General features: G+C 57.0%; 2 protein-coding genes across 2 annotated transcripts; one reads left to right on the top strand and one right to left on the bottom strand.

Moving 5' to 3' along the window:
* Window positions 1–2054: 2054 nt before the first annotated feature.
* Window positions 2055–11320, bottom strand: VOLCADRAFT_92375 (uncharacterized protein; the record flags this gene model as incomplete). Its single annotated transcript, XM_002951686.1, has 14 exons — window positions 2055–2222; window positions 2714–2909; window positions 3081–3241; window positions 3900–4027; window positions 4151–4354; window positions 4688–5067; window positions 5567–5779; window positions 6506–6564; window positions 6734–6794; window positions 7749–7898; window positions 8337–8434; window positions 9230–9284; window positions 9686–9862; window positions 11091–11320. The coding sequence occupies 14 exons, from the start codon at window positions 11318–11320 to the stop codon at window positions 2055–2057; spliced, it is 2280 nt and encodes a 759-aa protein (XP_002951732.1).
* Window positions 11321–11723: 403 nt separating this feature from the next.
* Window positions 11724–13540, top strand: npsn1 (Qb-SNARE, NPSN-family; the record flags this gene model as incomplete). Its single annotated transcript, XM_002951781.1, has 5 exons — window positions 11724–11923; window positions 12028–12202; window positions 12449–12625; window positions 12834–12964; window positions 13252–13540. 5 exons carry the CDS (start codon window positions 11724–11726, stop codon window positions 13538–13540), a joined length of 972 nt encoding a protein of 323 aa, XP_002951827.1.
* Window positions 13541–14366: the final 826 nt, after the last annotated feature.

Below are 14366 nucleotides of genomic sequence, written 5' to 3'. Positions count from 1 at the left end.
GTGGCCCCTCTCCGGCAGCAGCACCTACAGCAGCAACCAGCGAACCTATGCATCGCGCAGGCCGCTTGCGCTTCTCAGCCGAAGGCCCCTCTCCGTCGAAAAAAATACCAGGAGTTCAATTCCTCTGCGTGCCTACATGCCTTCGTGCATGCATGCTGTTCTGCAGCACCCTTCGGCCCCAGCGAAGGGGCATGGATTTCGATTTGGGTATTTGGGTATGAAAGAAGGGAGTTCGGCGCGCAATGGCAGTTCCCGCCTTTTTAAGTACATCAACATCAAGAAAACTGCCATCTGACAACTGTTACAAGAACCCAACCTTTCCAATGGAAAACATCGTACAGTGGAGCGGAGGAACCCGGCTAGTATCGCGCATCTGCATCTCCCTCCACCTCCCCTCCTCCGCCAAGAGAAGAGACGCGCGACACGCGCGAGGCCCCTTCAAAGGGTCAGCTGTGCAGAGGACGGACCGGCTCGACTTCGGAGTCCTTACGAGGCCAGGCAGAGCCACCACTGTAATGAAAACCGCTCCACACCACCACTAGCTCCCCCCTGGCTTCCCGGCAGCGATTCACGCCACGCCGCCACCGCAACCCACCCAGCCCGCATCCGGCGCCATTCCACCACTCCTTCGACCATCCTCCCCTCCCCTCCCATGGCGCCAGCACCAGGTGCAGTACCGAGATGTGCTGGTGGAGATGGCGAGGTGCCCGGGGGCTCTACTGCAATGTCAATAGTCAATACCACCGCCTACAGCGCACAGAGCCCTCCACCTAAGCAGAGCTGCACCCAGTCACATCCAGTACATCCCCCTTTGCGTAACCATCACATGTCCGGACGCTGCCCTTGCCTGGTACCCCCCACCCCCCTCCGCCGCCTAAGTTGCTTTCTCAGGCGACCTCTGGCTATGCATGAAAACAGTGCGTTACTCGGCCGCCCTGGCCATCTGAACCTTTATTCCTAATCCAATTACGTTTATTTATATTTCAGTGGATATGCTGCAACAACCTGCTAGCACGCCAGCCGCGAATGTATTCCGGGCGCAGGAGAAAACGAAGCAACATACGGGCTTTCAAGCATTCATAAACCTAAACACATTCATCAACACGACGAGTACAGCAACCGATATCTAATGTACATCCTCGGGAGATGCGCCTGCTGCCGCACTGCCACCCCGGCCACCTGCGGCCGCCCATACCTTCACCTCCAGGGGTAAGCCCGGTAGGGGGCCCCAGGGCCTTCCCTCCGCCGCCAGGGGCCCCAGGGCCTTCCCTCCGCCGCCACGTCACGACCCCGCCTTGTACAGGACCCCAACATCACCACCGCTTAGACACAGACGTCAGCGTCTTGAAGCAAAGCAGCTAGCCACCCTGCCACTACCAGGAAATGCACAAACCAACAAACGCCGGCAACTGTCCTCTTGTCCTATTCCAGGATTATGGATAAAGCCACCAGGCCGGAGCCCACCTATATCCGGTGCGAAGCTCATTCCACAACCGAATCCGGCCATTGCTGCGATAAAAATGGGGATGCAGCCGACTCGCCTGCCAACAACACAAACGGGAAATCTTTATGCACAGCTACTGTACATACTACATTGCGGTACAGACGTTCGTAACATGCGATGTGGCGCACTGGCGCCTTCCCGTAAGTTCTCCCGTAAGGACCACGAGAGGCTGCCTGAACCCAGAGCCACCCGCTCCCCCCCAGGTAAACGCATCAAGCCCCGGCTCCGCCCTGGCGCCTAGCCCGGGCCCTCCTATCAGCTCCCGGCCTTCCTATCAGATCGCTGCGACAGGGAGACGACAAAAGGAAATGGCGCTGTTTCTCCCCCCCTCCGTAAATGGCGTCCGCCGCAAGGGTCCATTCCCTTCATCTCCAACCCTAGGAACCTTGGACGCACCTCTTCCTGTCGTACCGCCACGTCTGTCGTACCGCCACGTCTTCCAGGTATTTGGATGCTCCAGGACCCACCACAGCGCACTCTCCTACCCCAACCCGATGGACTTCGCCTCATCTCTCCCCCCCCAGCCCGAACCAGTATATATGTCTCCACCCTAGTCGTCCGCATCCTCCAGCCCTTGAGTCGTGTCACCAAGCTTCGCCAGCTGCTGCAGCAGGGAGTTGTACCGGGCCAGTGCCTCCCTGGCCACCTCATCCACCAGCGGCCGGGGAAGCTGCCGGTAGCCCTCACTGACGGATACGGCGGGGAAGTGGTCCAAGACCTGTATGGTGCGGGGTTGGGACGGTAGTGGGAGGGGAGGGCAGGGCAGGCGGGGTAGGATGCGAGGTTTACGAGTTGAGGGATCCCCATGGCAAGTAAGGGGAAGAGATTGGCGGAAACATTCATGCAATAAAACCCCCGTGCCCCATATCGCCTAAAAGGCGGCGCGGAATCATGTGCGGCATGCAAAACTGGGAGAGTATATGTTACAAGGTATTAGGTATTCCAGGCCGACAAAGCAAGGGACCGGAAAGCGCGGCAAACAGCTTGCATGCGCGCGTGTAATGATGGCGTTTAGCAGGAAACTGGCAGCGGAGATAGGCCTCCCCCCTCAAGGTCTGGCAGCATCACAATCCTAAAACCCTCTCCGCCTCTTCCCAATCACCACCGCGAATGAATGACTTAGGGTTGTTCTGACCTCAGGGTGTGTGAGGGACACAAGTCCAGGGTCTTCTCCCCCTGCCGCCCACACCCAGGTCGACTCCCACTCACGAACTGCATGGCCACCCTCCTCAGCTGGTCCAGTCCGCCCTCGTCCGCCAGGGCCAGCAGCGGCCCCGCAGCCGCCACTGCTGCCTCAAGAAGCTCGGGGTCCGCACCCGCACCCGCAGCCGCATCCTGGGAGGAGGAGGAGGAGGCGGCCGCCACCAGCTCGCGAGCCAGCAGGGACTCACACAGGCGGACGAGCCTGCAGGAGGGTGGGAGGGAAGGAGGGACAGGGGTTAGGAACACCCCCTGTTCCTGCAGCAAGTAAGCGAGCTCAGTTTACTGCAGAAGAGCCAACTGCCAACGTGAGGAATAAAGGAGGGTGTTACTTGCGACATGTTAATAGCGGCCCCGGTCCAGGGGTTCGCCGCACCCTTCCTCTCTCCCCGCCGCGTTCCAAGACCTGAGAGCTCGCGTGTCTTGGGCTCTCTCGGCCTCCTCCCCTCCCCCTACTCGCCTGTGGCATCCGAAGTATATTCCCGCATGTAGCAGCTGAGGGACCAGCTCCATGTCCACATCATCTGGTAAGCAGTCCTGAGCAAGGATTGTACGAGGCGCGGGGCGGAATCAGGAAGGAGAAAGGGGGCCTGCGCAGCAAGGTAGGGGCTGAACAAGCGAGTGGGCCTTTACAGATGCTTCCACAGAGAGGCTCAGTAAGTAACCTTGAACCGGCCTGCGTAGACAGCACACACACAGCTGCAACCACACAAGATCTACAGCCTCTAGGACGGCCTCCGATTACCGCCACATCTGGGCTTCTTTTTCTGAGTGCCGACGTTGCTGTCTGTCAGCATCACATCCCACACCTCCTTCGGCAGTACCGAAGTACTATGCACCACGACGCGAGTCATGGCGACGCGGCTTGTTCGCTGTGGGCCCTTATCACTGATGTGAGCTAAACCATCTTCGGCCCCCCCTATCTATGCCAAGAGACGCTACCGACCTACCAACGCTTCTGTATGCTGCAGCAGGTTCCTAGGATAGCTGCCCTTGGGACTTGACTCTTGAGGATTTTGGCATCTCAGGCTTTTCAGACATCTTGGCCTGCGAATGCATTTTTCCGTTGTTTCCAACACATACCGCACACACTCTTCCCCCTTCTCCAACCCCTAGACAACCCCCGGACCGCTGTGCATTCCAAACACCCCACGCACCGAGACCACCATCGAAATTTCAAAGCCCCGCCCCGTACCTTGTACACGTAGTTAAGGAAAGCCTCCACCGCGTCTCTCCTCTCCACCGCTTCAGGTACCCGGTAGGTGGTGGTGTCGCTGTCCCGCATGCCGCTGCTCAGCTGGGCGCGCAGCAGTTCGCAGCGGGCTGCAAACAGGGAAGAGAGGAGTGGGCGCGGGTGTGCGCGTTTGGGAGGGATGGGTGGGTGGGTTTGATTTCGGGCCCCTTGAGCCAAACATGCCTCCATGTACAATACATAATCACACATACCTTGTAGCACCGCCTTGTGTGCTGGGAGGCGCCAGCCATCACCTTCCAGCTCGCAGTCCGTAGGGCCTAGCGACAGCACCTCGGCCACACCGGCAAGGTACGGCAACCCGCCTCCGTCACCGTCGCCGTCGCCAGACCCACCTCCGCGCCGCTCCAGAGCCTCCACCTCTGCCTCCTCCTCCGCCTTCTCCATCTGCACGGGCCCTGCACGGTACAATCCACGACCCATGGGACAGTTGACAACATTGACCACCCGCTCTTTACCAAAGCTGCCGCTGGCGGGGCCCCACCCCCCGACCTCCCCCACCTCGTCATGACTCTGACGGGAACCTGCCCCGCCTGCCCAGAGAGCGATCACCTCCGCCATATGACCCACGTGCTTCGCAACGTATGTAACCAACACCAAACACGTAAACGCTGTTGATAAACCTCTTAACCCTGGGCCTGCACAGCATTGGGGCCATCCCTCCCTGCAGCCTCAACTCCCAGAGGAAATGTCCCAACCCACTACCACCTCACACACTACCACCCACCCACCCGCCGGCGCCTCCGCTGACGCTGACGCCGCTGCCCGCTGCGACTTCTCCTCACCAGCCTCCTCGTCCATCTCCACATCGCTCCGCCTCGTCGCCTCGTCGTCTTGGCCCTTGGCCTTGGTCCGTGCTTGTGCCGGCCGCTCCCACTGCCAGCCCCAACCGCCCACACCAGCTCTCTGAACGAAAGACGCAAGGCCGGTCCCCACGTGGCCACCCACGCCGCCACCAGCAGCGGTGGCCGAGGAGGTGGCGGCACCGGCGCCGACTGCGGCGGTCTCCGCCTCCCCCGTCAGTTGGCTCCCCTTGGAGCTGGCCCGGTGTGCTGGCGGCAGTGTGGCGGGGCCGGTGTGGTCGCCCTCCAGGGAGCTTTGACTTCGCGGCCTGAGGGGGGAAAGACGAGGGAGGAGCAGGACTTCGTGGGGGTGGGGGTTGGGGGAAAGACGAACCACGAACGACTGAAGCTGCTGCCAAGAAAGGAGTGTGCAAGAACAGAACTAACCAGGAGGCGGTTTTGAAGGAGGCGACCTCGGGATGATGTAATGATGACGACCGCGGAAACCTACCTACCTACCTACCTAGCCGCCAAGACTAAGAATAAGAGCGGAAGAAAAGCAGTAGAACGAAGCCGTAAAGCAGTAAGGGTTGGGAATGGGGTATGTGTGAAAACAGGGCGGAATGAGCGTCTCGTCGCACGCACCCACAAACGTCCACACAATAAACCAGAACAACATAAACAGGACGTACAAATGCGACATATAATATGTTGTTTGACAGATCGTGAAGCAAAAACAAGCGACCAGCAGCAGCACCAGCAGCCGCATCCCGAGACAGGGTGTGCTTGAGCCATTCGAACACTTAACACCGTCCACCCTGCACCCACCTCACACCGTTGGTGGCTCCACGACGGGAGGATTCGGACACTGGAGCTGTACCACCACCTACAGCAGCAGCTGCACCCGATGACGACGACGACGGCCCTGAGCACGGCGCCGCAGCGGCTGCTGCCTTCTGCGCCGCTTGCTGTAGATCCACCCCTGGAGCTCCCAGACCCGCCAGGTCAGATGCGAAGGTGGACGCAGGCACCTCCACACGCCTGAGGGCGGGTTCAGGCGGGGAGGAGACAGAACGAGGGGGTAAGCAAGGGGATACGTACGACGGAGGGGGAAAAGACGAACCATGAACGAGTGAAGCTGCTGCCAAGGAGCAGAACTGGCCAGTAGGCGTTCTTAAAGGCGGCGACCTCGGGATACGACGGAGGGGAGGGAAGGGTAAAGAAGGGGGGAATTATCTGCAGACTCAAGGGGCGTGGGGGGGGGGGAAAGAGAAAAATAGCACCGGAGGCGCGGTGACGTGATGTAGGGCACAGACATTGCTTGCGGTGCGAGTTTGTGTGGGCGGGGCTATCTACTTCCCGTAGCTGGACAATCACAGCGATACAAGGGCACAGCTTCCAAATCCGGTGGATACCTGTTTTGCCCTCCACACACTATCGCCCTCCTCGCCCCCTGTCTTCTTTTTACTATCTTGTCGCTCATAAAGGCAAGGGGTCGGTGAGCATCAGCACATATCCTCTCCATTCCCCAGCTGTGAACCCCGCTGCCCCATCAGAGCCCACTCTCTTTCGCCGCGTTGTGTCCGCACGGCTCACTCGCGGCTCGGTTAACACCTAAGCACACACACACACACACTCTCTCTCTCACATCAACGGACAAGGCTGGTTGGTACGTCAAGACTGCACCGCCATGGGACCCACATACACATCTTCCCCTCGCGCCTCAGCCAGATGAAAATAGTGCAGAGACACACACACACACCTCACCTGGCGGCCTCTGCCTGCTCCTCGAGTAGGGCCCGAACCACCTCCACATCACGAGGAATCTGACACGGGGACACGGGGGTAGAGAGCAACACAGTACAGTCATACACTTGACGCTGCGCAAGCGGCAAGGCGCCTGAAGCACTTGCGCGTCCAGCCACCTCAGGTACCCCCCCCCCCACACACAAGCACACCCTTTCCGCTCCTCCGCCATCCCCTCCTCCGCCTCACCTCCAACTCGCTGAAGCTCACTTGGCTGAGCACTCGCTGCCGTACAGTTCCATCGGGAAACCTGCCGTACAGGGGCATACATGCGGCAAGAAGACTGAAAGGTTGCTTTACTCACTCATCGTATCAAGAAATGGGAAGGTGAAAGGTACGCAACCGCACGCCCGACTGCAGGACGCACGTCACGTCCTCGCATGCAGGGGGGACGAGTGGAGGAGCTCTCGATCCGTGCACCTTCGTCAGCAAGAGGAGTCTCCACACCCGCGGTGGACCTATTGCCGCTCTCGCCTCGTATGGAAGGTGAAACCGTATTTCGGAGCCCTCCAGCCCTATTTTCCCTTGACGCCCTTCTCCTGGCCTTACTCCAACCCCTCGTACCGGCCATTCCCGCTCGCCATCTCCCGCTGGTTTGACTTTTCTCGCCTCCCGTGGCTCTGTTCCCCTAATCACAATCTCCCCTTATCCTCTACTAAGCACATTCCTGTCCCCCTTGGTTCCCCGCTCCTTCCCTCACCCTTGGCGCGTATCGGCCCTAAGGGCATTTGCGTCCAGGTCTGAACAACATTTGAATACGGCTGTGTTTTCTTTGACCTGCCCTCACACACCTCCCCCATCCCTACCCCTCCACCTACTTGGATATCAGTCGTAGCTCACTGTCTATGGGAGCCACGATGCGGCCTCCCCTGGAGCAAAAATACCACCGCACGGAAAGGAGGCGGGAAACGCGCGTAATCATGGGTACATCCAGGATGCAAAGAACCCGGTTTACGAATAGTTCGTACCTCTGGCGGGGGCAGGGAGGTCTCAATAAACCATTACTAACCCATTAATAATACAGTGAACAATAAGCATTAACTCCACCCCCAATTCCCCGCAACCCCAACCCCCACACACCCATACCGAGTGTCTCTCGGCCCCCCCAAATAACAGAAATGTTCTATAAGACCTCTCTCGGCTAGCTGCTCCCTCTCCTGGCCCCATGTCCAACCACCACCACTACCACCTCTACCACGCTCACTTGGGTCCCAGCAGATCCAGTATCGCCCCCAGCCTGCTGGCCGGCATGGCTCCCCCCACGTGCACCGCATCGTATCTGCCCCGGTGCCGCTGCAGGGGAATAAACACGTTGTGTCGCTCGATGCGGATTGGCGCTGACACCTCTGAGAACCTGTGCAGGTGGAGTTTGTTTGTTTTTGGGGGGGAGGGGGCCCAGATGTACGGCGTCAAGGAGGCCCACATACATCACCTAAGCCCCCAGCAGGGGGATGTCAAGGGGGAAAGCAACTGCCGACGTGTTTGTTTGGGATTGGGTGGGGTTTGTCTCCCATCCCCCGGAGGGAGGAAGCCAGGGTGGATTGCAACATCCAAACTACAACGCATGCAAACAATACGTAATCATTTGTACGACTTTTGGATCCACTGTGACAGGATCCACTGGATTTAATCATATAGGAGGAGTGGTTGGGCGAATGAGTGGGCGCATGGGTAACATAGGTGGATGGATGGGTGGATGTTGTGGTGTGGTGCTGATGGAGGCGGAAAAAGGCTCCTAGGATACCCACTCATTCATTCATTCATTCACTCGCTCACTCACACACTCACTCACTCAATGTTGTGCGCAATCAGTCGTTGCAGGTTGGACGTGGCCAAGTTGATGGCGCTGTCGCGGATGTCAATACCCACCACATCGCCAGAAGAGCCAGTCTTGGAGCGACACGGCCGCCGGTGCGGGAGGGAGGGAGGGAGGAGATAAACATGGATGAGGGTGTGTGCTTATTTTCATAAAGACCGCGGCGCGAGTAAAACGTTGTGAGGATGGATGATATGGCCGTATATGTGTATGATGTGTGAAACAGGGGGGTGTATCTTCGCCCGTGGCAGCTACCCTGCGAAACCCTGCCTTCCCCGGTATTTCGGGGCACCCTCAGCCAGTCACCCTAGTCAACTTCTCAGTGGATCGCTCAGGTTCCGCACCCACCACCAGCATCCAACGGAATCTGCCGGGTCGACAGCGGCCCAACTCCATTCCTGGTCGGCTCGCGGGTTAACTTTATCCCAGGTCACCACCGTCCATCAACTAGGGGCGCAATGCCTTCCACCATCGGAAGGACTTTTGACCCTAATGGGTATCGATCCCGGGATCTCCCGGGGGCAATGGTCGCGCCTTACCAGTAGTGCCAAACCCTAGTATGTGTATGAATGTATATATGTATGTATGTATGTATGTATGTATGTGCGTTCGGAAAGGGAGGGCGCCACCCAAGGGCGTCAGGTAAGGGCACGACCCCAGCTCGGAGGATTTTCAACACTCCATCCTACCACGCCACCTCGCAGGTCCCCCTTGCTATCCTCGCTCCCCCGCACTTCCCCCCCAGCAACCTTGGATGTCGGCACTTGGTTCATTGACTTCTAATCACTTGGCCCACCACAGCACCATCTGTGTTTTGGTTGCCCCTTGTTCCGCTGTCCCCGGAGGCCCTCATCCCGGCCCTCCCTCACCAGGTATGCTGCATAGGCCGTAACGATGCCGCAACCACATCCCACATCCAGAACCCTGCAGAGGGAAAGGAGGAAAGGGGGAAAGGAGGGAATCATGCCACGTTGCAAGGAGAGCACAACGGCAGCAGGGCGAGGAAGGGAAGACCCGGAGGAGCTGTGGAAGGTGGAAGTGTCGACAATTGGGATCAGTTAAAACAACGTCGCGAACATCAAGCATTATGAAACGAACCACACTTGCTGCCAAACTAACCACTACTGCTGAAGCTCCGCCCTTCTTCAATTTCATCGCCTGTCATCATAGCAACCAGCACGCCCCTATCCGCAGCTTCAGCTTCACTGCCACCATGATTAACGTTACTGCTGCTGCCCCTCTCCCCCCCGCCCTGCTCTGAAACCGCAAGCGGTGAACCCAAAGCAGCACCCAACCTCCAACCTTCCACAGCTCGCCTACCCCACCTCTGCCCCTGGTCCAATGCCAGGGCCTGCAGTGCCACCGCCTGCACGTGAGGTGCGGAGATGTTGAACCCGGCCTCCGCCACGCGGATGGGTCGGTCCGCCAGAGCTTCGCCGCGGTGCGCCGGAGGCACAAACAGGTCACGAGGACAGGCCAACATGGCGCGGGAGACCGCATCACTGAGCCGTAGCAGAGGAGAGAAGGCGGGAGTTAAGGGGCCGATGTGAGGAGGAGGGACCGTGTTAAACCCGACAAAATTTAGTTGGGAAGGTGGAATGGAATGCGAGGCTCTTATTGAAGCGCGGGAAGTCAGTAAAGAGAAGGGGGAGGCGGGGAAAGGAGAGGAGAGGGAGGGATAAGGCAGGAGACTAGGAGGAGGAGATAAAGGGTGGTTGCCGGTAGGCAGCACGACGGTTAAGGTGTCGCAGCTGGGAGAGGAAGCGAGGTAAGAAGAGGATGGAGCGTAAGGACAGGGCGTAGGGGGGCCAGGATGGCTGTTGGGGGTTTTCAAACACAAGAAAGGCTTGCGCATTTGCGTGGGAAACGCGAGGGGACTTTGGGGGTTGAGGGTTTCGAGGTAATGACGCTCGCATCGATGTGGAGGTGGGGTCGCGGTGGTCATTCAAGGGTTGCACGAGGATGGGATATTGTGCGTCCAGAGCGTTACCAAGTAGCGAAAGGGAAAGGGTTGCTGGAAATAATTGCCGAACCGGGTGCGCATGTCCGGCACGAAGCCACATGGTAATCCTACAAGGAGGTGGAAGTAAAGTTTTTGGGATCGCCGCAAGCGGGGGCCTAACAGAGCAGAAATTTAAGGATGGGACAACGCAGGGGATTTGCAGCATCGGCTTGTCGGGTGCTGGTGCGTCGGGCTTTTCGATGCTTAGCTCGTATTTTGGGAGTTGTGTCTGACGGTTCACTGCAATGTGTCAAATCTACAATTTAAAATAAGCTAGTAATAACGGTTGCAAGGTCGTATGGTGATGTGGGTCGAGACTTGAAGCGCGGGGCGACGGCGATACATGCAGAAATTGTATATTGTCAGCGCGTCGAGTGTGTGGATCGACATCTTTAGGAGCAGCATCTGGGTGGGAAGGGAAAAGGGGAATGGGACCCGATGGCGCAAACATTAACTCGGGCCAGTGGAGGGTTTGGCAACAAACCGAAAATGCGGAAGGATTTCAAGTTTGACGAAAACAAAGCCCTCAACACTGAAATTCCAAAGACATAGGTATGGTTAGCCTCGGGATGGTATTGACGGGACGTCCGAGGAACCCAGCGTATAACGTCAGCTGTCGGACCTGTTTCGCAGCAACGACCGGGAGAAGCCAGCGTGTTCACGACAGCTGCTCATATAGATCGATGTCCAAACAATTTAAAGCCTTCGGAACCAACAATTTTAAGTACCTTGTAATGGTATCGTTTGCCTTGAGGTGGTTCACTAGCTCCTCGACGGTCCTGAAGCCTGGCTGGAGGTCGCGGTTGCCCGCTACGAGCCTCAAAAAGTCGAATAGAGCAATCCTTTCCAAGCGCTCACGGCGCGGCTGGCCCTGGAGCGGCGCTTCGGGGCCGTCCTCGTTGTCAGAGTCCGCATCTAGCGGGCCTCGGGCTTCACGGTCTGCATCGGGATCTGCCATGACGCGAAAAATAACACCGAGAAATAGCATGAGATGGGATAGTTCCCGTTCCATGCTAGATGTATCAAAGTTGTTTGTTTGCTCGTCAACCGGTGTCGTAAAGAACAGTAACTACTGCTTGTTTCATGCCATCTCCCCTTCAGCTAATAGTGAATATGTAAACATGCGAGGGTTATCGCTGTGACTCTGTACCTATTAAGTCAGGAACATCACTGTGCGACCTCTTGTTATACGTGTGCCTTAAGAAACCTCTGTTCACCTCCTCGCGGTTCTTGTGTCCTAAGCCATTCCTCTGGTGTATAGGTAGCTTCTTGCCATGTCAATTGTAGGGCAGGCTTGCCATGTGACTTAGGCCGACTACTTGCAGCTGCTGTCCATTTTAACGTCTGGCGATTCGCAAACCATGCCTCCTAAAGCGGCTAAAGAGGAGTCTCCGCCTCCACAGGAGGAAATAGTTTTTGAGCGGACGGAGTATGAGGAGCAATGTGACCGAATATTCAAGGACTTGGACCGGGCTTTTAAGAAACTACATAAAACATCAAAACCGGATAAGATACATGCACAGATCAAGGATATTACCAACAAGCTTAAGGAGGCGAAGTCGTGAGTCAAGTCGTGTGTTTGGGTTGCACTAGGCAGTTGCCAAGGAGTATTCCTCGGCTTAGCAGTGCATACAGCACACAAGCTGCTTCCTTCAAACCCCTCAGGCTTATCAAGGACTTTGAGCGGGAGGCACGCGCGGATGGGATGCCAGCCAGCGAGCTTACCGCTCGCAAACGGGCCATGGCAGCAGAGCTTAACGGCTTTATCGAGATGAAGAAGCAGTTTGCGCAGAATGAGGGGAATAAGGGTGACCTCCTGAGTGGTGCTCAAGCTGGAGAAGTTGAGATGGGCCTTGAAGGCGAGTGACCATTGGTGTTGGCTTGACGAAGTTTGGGAAATTGCCTTCTTTGTATGGCTACATTTAGGGTGGTTTAGGTGGGGTAGGTCAGGTTTGGGAAAGGGGAGATATGATCGGGTTTAGAACCACGGGAAGGGGTTACGATTCTCTTAAGTCACGGGGAAAAGGTCTGCTACGCGGAGCCCGTACACTACATAGTGAAGGGCTAGCAGCCCAGGCCGCGCCAGCGCAATGGCTATTGTATTCATGTGGATCTTGTGGTATGCGGACACCTCGCTGCCTGCTATGCAGCCATGTCCATGCAGCAGCTGATGAGTAAGGGGCGAAAGGACATCGCGGATATCGACAAGACGCTGGACCGGGCCCAGCGAATCGCTGAGGACACCAAGCAAGTGGGCGTCGCGGTAAGCGACCCTGGGGGCTGCTGTTAGGTATATGCCCCTTCTGGCTGTCGTGAAAGGCATGCGGGGTGCGCAGCGAATGCGCAATGCATGTTCAGGTTTGGAGGAAGGTCCATTTATCCCCATGTCCGTACTTCGCTTCAGGCAGCATCGCGTGCTTGGGTTGACCACGGCCGCACTCTATTTCACTGTTCTATTTGTCTGCATGCAGCTTGGGCAAACGCTAAACGACCAGACGAAGAAAATGGAGGACATTGTGGACCAGCTGAATGAAATCGAGTTCACAATGAAGAAGGCCACACAGATCATCCGCGATATCACGCGTGGCCTCCTCACAGACAAGTAAGCTAGCAGTGGGAGGGGGCGATGGCAGCAAGCAGGCAAGGGCGGGCCAGACGGCATGACAGCCCACAGACGTTCCTAGGCACACTGGGCAGCTAATGTAACCTACACGCTATGCTGTCCTGCAGCAGCGTGTTTTGTGCGTAGGATCGGAAAACTTGTGATGTGATGCGAAGGGACCAGTTTGCATTACCAGCAAAGTGGCGCCGCTAGTTTACTGCGTTGCAAGCAGCGCTATGGGTTGTATACGCGTCGCGAAGATCAACGGTGTGGCCTTGCGGACACAGGTGCATCGCGTTTCTGCTGCTTCTGGTCGTACTGGGTGTCGTGGCGATCATCGTTATCAAGATCATTAATCCCAACCGGAAAAAGGTCCAGGAGGGCGCGCAGGCGATCATCTCTAACGTCACCTCGGCGATTAACAGCACCGACGTAGGCAGCACAATCACCAGCAAAGTCACCAATACGGTCAACGGCATCTTGAACAACGGTAGCAGCAGCAGTAGCAGCGCGGGCAGGCGGATGCTGGCGCAGAAGGTGCTTCTTCACGCGCTTGAGCTTAATGCGACGTTGTAGCGGCCTTTTCCATGGCTGTTTGCAGCTGGCGCGGTTTGGGCCGTAGAGCATACGCATGCGCTGTTGTCCAGATTTGGGACCATTGCTGCATGGCCCTTGATCGCAGCTTCCGGCTGCCGGGGGGATGGGAGCGGTAACCCGCGGGAGGGGCAACTGCGGCCGTCCTGCGCTCTGGGGCCCGCGAGCGGCGGCGTTGGCGCAGGAAAATATTTTTCCTATATATGTGGACATTTCTGTCCGCATTTGCTTTCTAAGCATCGTATCGTACTCATGTTGCAGCGTTTGTCCATTTTACATAGACATGTTAGTCTGATGTACGACAAGGGCTGACCCCGGGCAGCCTCCGGGCAGAGGGCGTCTTTTAGCGAAAGTGAGTCCCGGAGTGTGTAATATGCGCCAAATGATGCATTTGGGGTCGTACCGATTAGGCATTTTGTTTTGTGACCAGGCGTTGGACCATATTCGGTGATAATGGAAACCTTAATAGTCGTGGCCGCCTTAAATGTGATGCGAGTCATGATGACGAACAAGATGGCAAGAAAGACTTTGACGTGCATGTGGGCCACGGGAGATTGCTGACGCTTTGGATACCAGTTCATTCCTCAATGCCTTTATGCTATCTGTGCTGCTTTCACCGGATTTCTGTAACGTGCTGTGTAGAGCATAGCGAGAAAGCGCCGGCTTTGCCGGGCGACAAGGTCACCATATTAGGACGTAACGTTTTCGCACGACAATTCGGCCAGTACTAACTATTAAATAGAATGGCTACACATGTAATCTTTAGACACCGTTCACGTTGAGGTGCATTTAATTCCTAAGCGGAGCG

The sequence above is a fragment of the Volvox carteri genome (assembly GCF_000143455.1).
Source record: "Volvox carteri f. nagariensis unplaced genomic scaffold VOLCAscaffold_25, whole genome shotgun sequence".
Taxonomy (NCBI): domain Eukaryota; kingdom Viridiplantae; phylum Chlorophyta; class Chlorophyceae; order Chlamydomonadales; family Volvocaceae; genus Volvox; species Volvox carteri.
Note: the sequence above shows the minus strand (reverse complement) of the source record. Positions and strands in the feature narration are given on the sequence as shown.